At 53.1% G+C, this 2059-nt stretch overlaps 1 protein-coding gene across 1 annotated transcript in view; it reads right to left on the bottom strand.

The window, feature by feature from the left end:
* Positions 1-2059, bottom strand: part of Wtip (WT1 interacting protein) — a gene marked incomplete at its 5' end in the record, with an annotated part of 28753 nt that overhangs the window by 19728 nt on the left and 6966 nt on the right. The window contains one exon of the mRNA XM_012515949.2: positions 538-639. Coding sequence (XP_012371403.2) covers positions 538-639 — 102 coding nt within the window. The remainder of the gene's footprint in view (positions 1-537; positions 640-2059) is intronic.

Genomic DNA, 2059 nt, shown 5'->3' on the forward strand with positions numbered 1-2059 from the left:
TATTCTATAATAAGATATTTAAATGTTTAATGCAAAGAGAAGATGTCTGCTTGGGGCAAAATCTAAAAGAACAGTGGGAAAATCAAAAGTGCAGATTTAGTAGGGCTGTTGCATTATTGTTACATTTTTCTTTTTATAATATTTATATTTATACCCTGTGTAAACAGAGACAAAAATAAGCTGCAGGAAAATAACAGCCCTAGGTCAGTCAGGATAGGTAGAAAACCCCTCGCTGCTCCACCACCCCCACCCCTACACTCCCAATCCCAGGGCAGACCCAGTGCCCTGCAGGTGGCAGAGACTGGAGCTGAGGACCGGAGGGATGGCCTTTCTTACAGCCCCCAAGGGCTCCTCACCTCCACCCTTCACCTCGACCCCTGCAATCTCCCCAGAGGCCCAGGGCTCTCAAACAGGCCAGGCCCAGAGGGCAGGGGTCAGAATGCATCTGCAAGGGAAGGCTATGGCCAGCCTGGGCCAGCGCCGGGTGATCCATCCACCTGGGGAGAGCAGAAAGGGGTGTAGGGGCGAGGTACCTACCACAGGAGTCGCAGATGAAGCAGTCAGTGTGGTACAGGCTCCCCATGGCCTGGCACGCCTGCCTTGCTCCATAGATGCCAAGCCCACACTTGATGCAAATGCCTAGGGGAGGAGAGGCGGAGAGAACAGTGCTTGGCACCATGGGCCATGCAGCCAGACGGGCAGGCACGCAGCTCCGGGTCCTGATGCTGCCCACATCTGACCTTGTCAGGCTAACTTCCCTAGGCAACGTCACAAGTCTCTAGTGACTAACACAGGGACTGTGAGGGAATCCACTACTTGGGGCCTGTTCCTGTCGCCTGAGGACTCAAAGATCAGGGTGCCTGAAGTCACTCGCCACACTTACACCTAGAAACGCGGTGCTAAGCCCCTCCTCTCATACCCTGGGAGAAGCCTTTTGCCAATGAACCAAATCCTACTCTGCAAAATAAACATAGATTTTTTTTTTTTTTTACTTAGACACAAAGAAGTAAGACCACACAGGCACACTGGGGGCAGTCACAGACCCTCCCAGTCACAGACCCTCCTCTCCTCTGTCCTCTTAGACACCTACCATCTCACCAGACAATACCTACACTGATGGCCCCCAGCTCATGCCCCAGTGTACAGCTGGAGAAATCCTGCAGCACACAAGTCCTACCCCAAGGAACCCTGGTTTCCAGGGGAAGGGACCACACCACCAGTCAAATAATATCAGGTGGAAACAAGTGTTATAGAGAAAAATTAAACTGGCTAAGACTATGTTTAGGGGCTGGGGTGTAACTCAGTCAGGGGCAGAGCATTTGCCCAGCATAAATGAGACTGTGGGTTCCCTCCTCGGTCACACACACACACACACACACACACACACACACACACAGTTTGAGTATTTGATCTGCAAGCAGACGGGTTCCCTCCTCGGTCACACACACACACACACACACACACACACACACACACACACACACACACAGTTTGAGTATTTGATCTGCAAGCAGACTGGGCAGAGCAGCCCCTGATGGCACCATGGTATTTCAGCAAAAGCCTGAAGGAAATCATGGGAGGCAACAGCTGCTACACAGCTATCTGGGCCAGACGGCTAGACAGACCTGGGGACCACTCCTGCCAAGTGGTGTAGGACGGGGCCAGAGGGCAACAAGAGAAGGGTGACCTACAATTCCAGGATGAACCTGGCTTCAGCCTTGGGGCTTCTGGTCAGCACCCCCAGAGAGCCAGGCAGAGGCGGCCAGAAGCCCTGGCATCATAAATCCCCACACACAGGGAGTCAGGGTATCCCCTGCCCCACAGAGCAGGAGGGCTCGAGCCGCACTCCTCCACTGGCTGCTCCCCTCCATACATCTCATTTTCTTCAGAAGAGCTATATCACCCTGATCTGAAATATGTTTCAGACCAGAAGTGTTTCTTTTTTTTACCCTGTTTTTTGTGGCTGGCTCAGGCTGCCCTGGGGGCAGGGCTGACGCGGCATGTGGTGCCAGGGATCGAACCACAGTCCCTGTGCTTGCCTAAGCTAGCCTAAGCAGGC

The sequence above is a fragment of the Octodon degus genome, unplaced genomic scaffold (assembly GCF_000260255.1).
Source record: "Octodon degus isolate 3935 unplaced genomic scaffold, OctDeg1.0 scaffold00083, whole genome shotgun sequence".
Lineage (NCBI taxonomy): Eukaryota > Metazoa > Chordata > Mammalia > Rodentia > Octodontidae > Octodon > Octodon degus.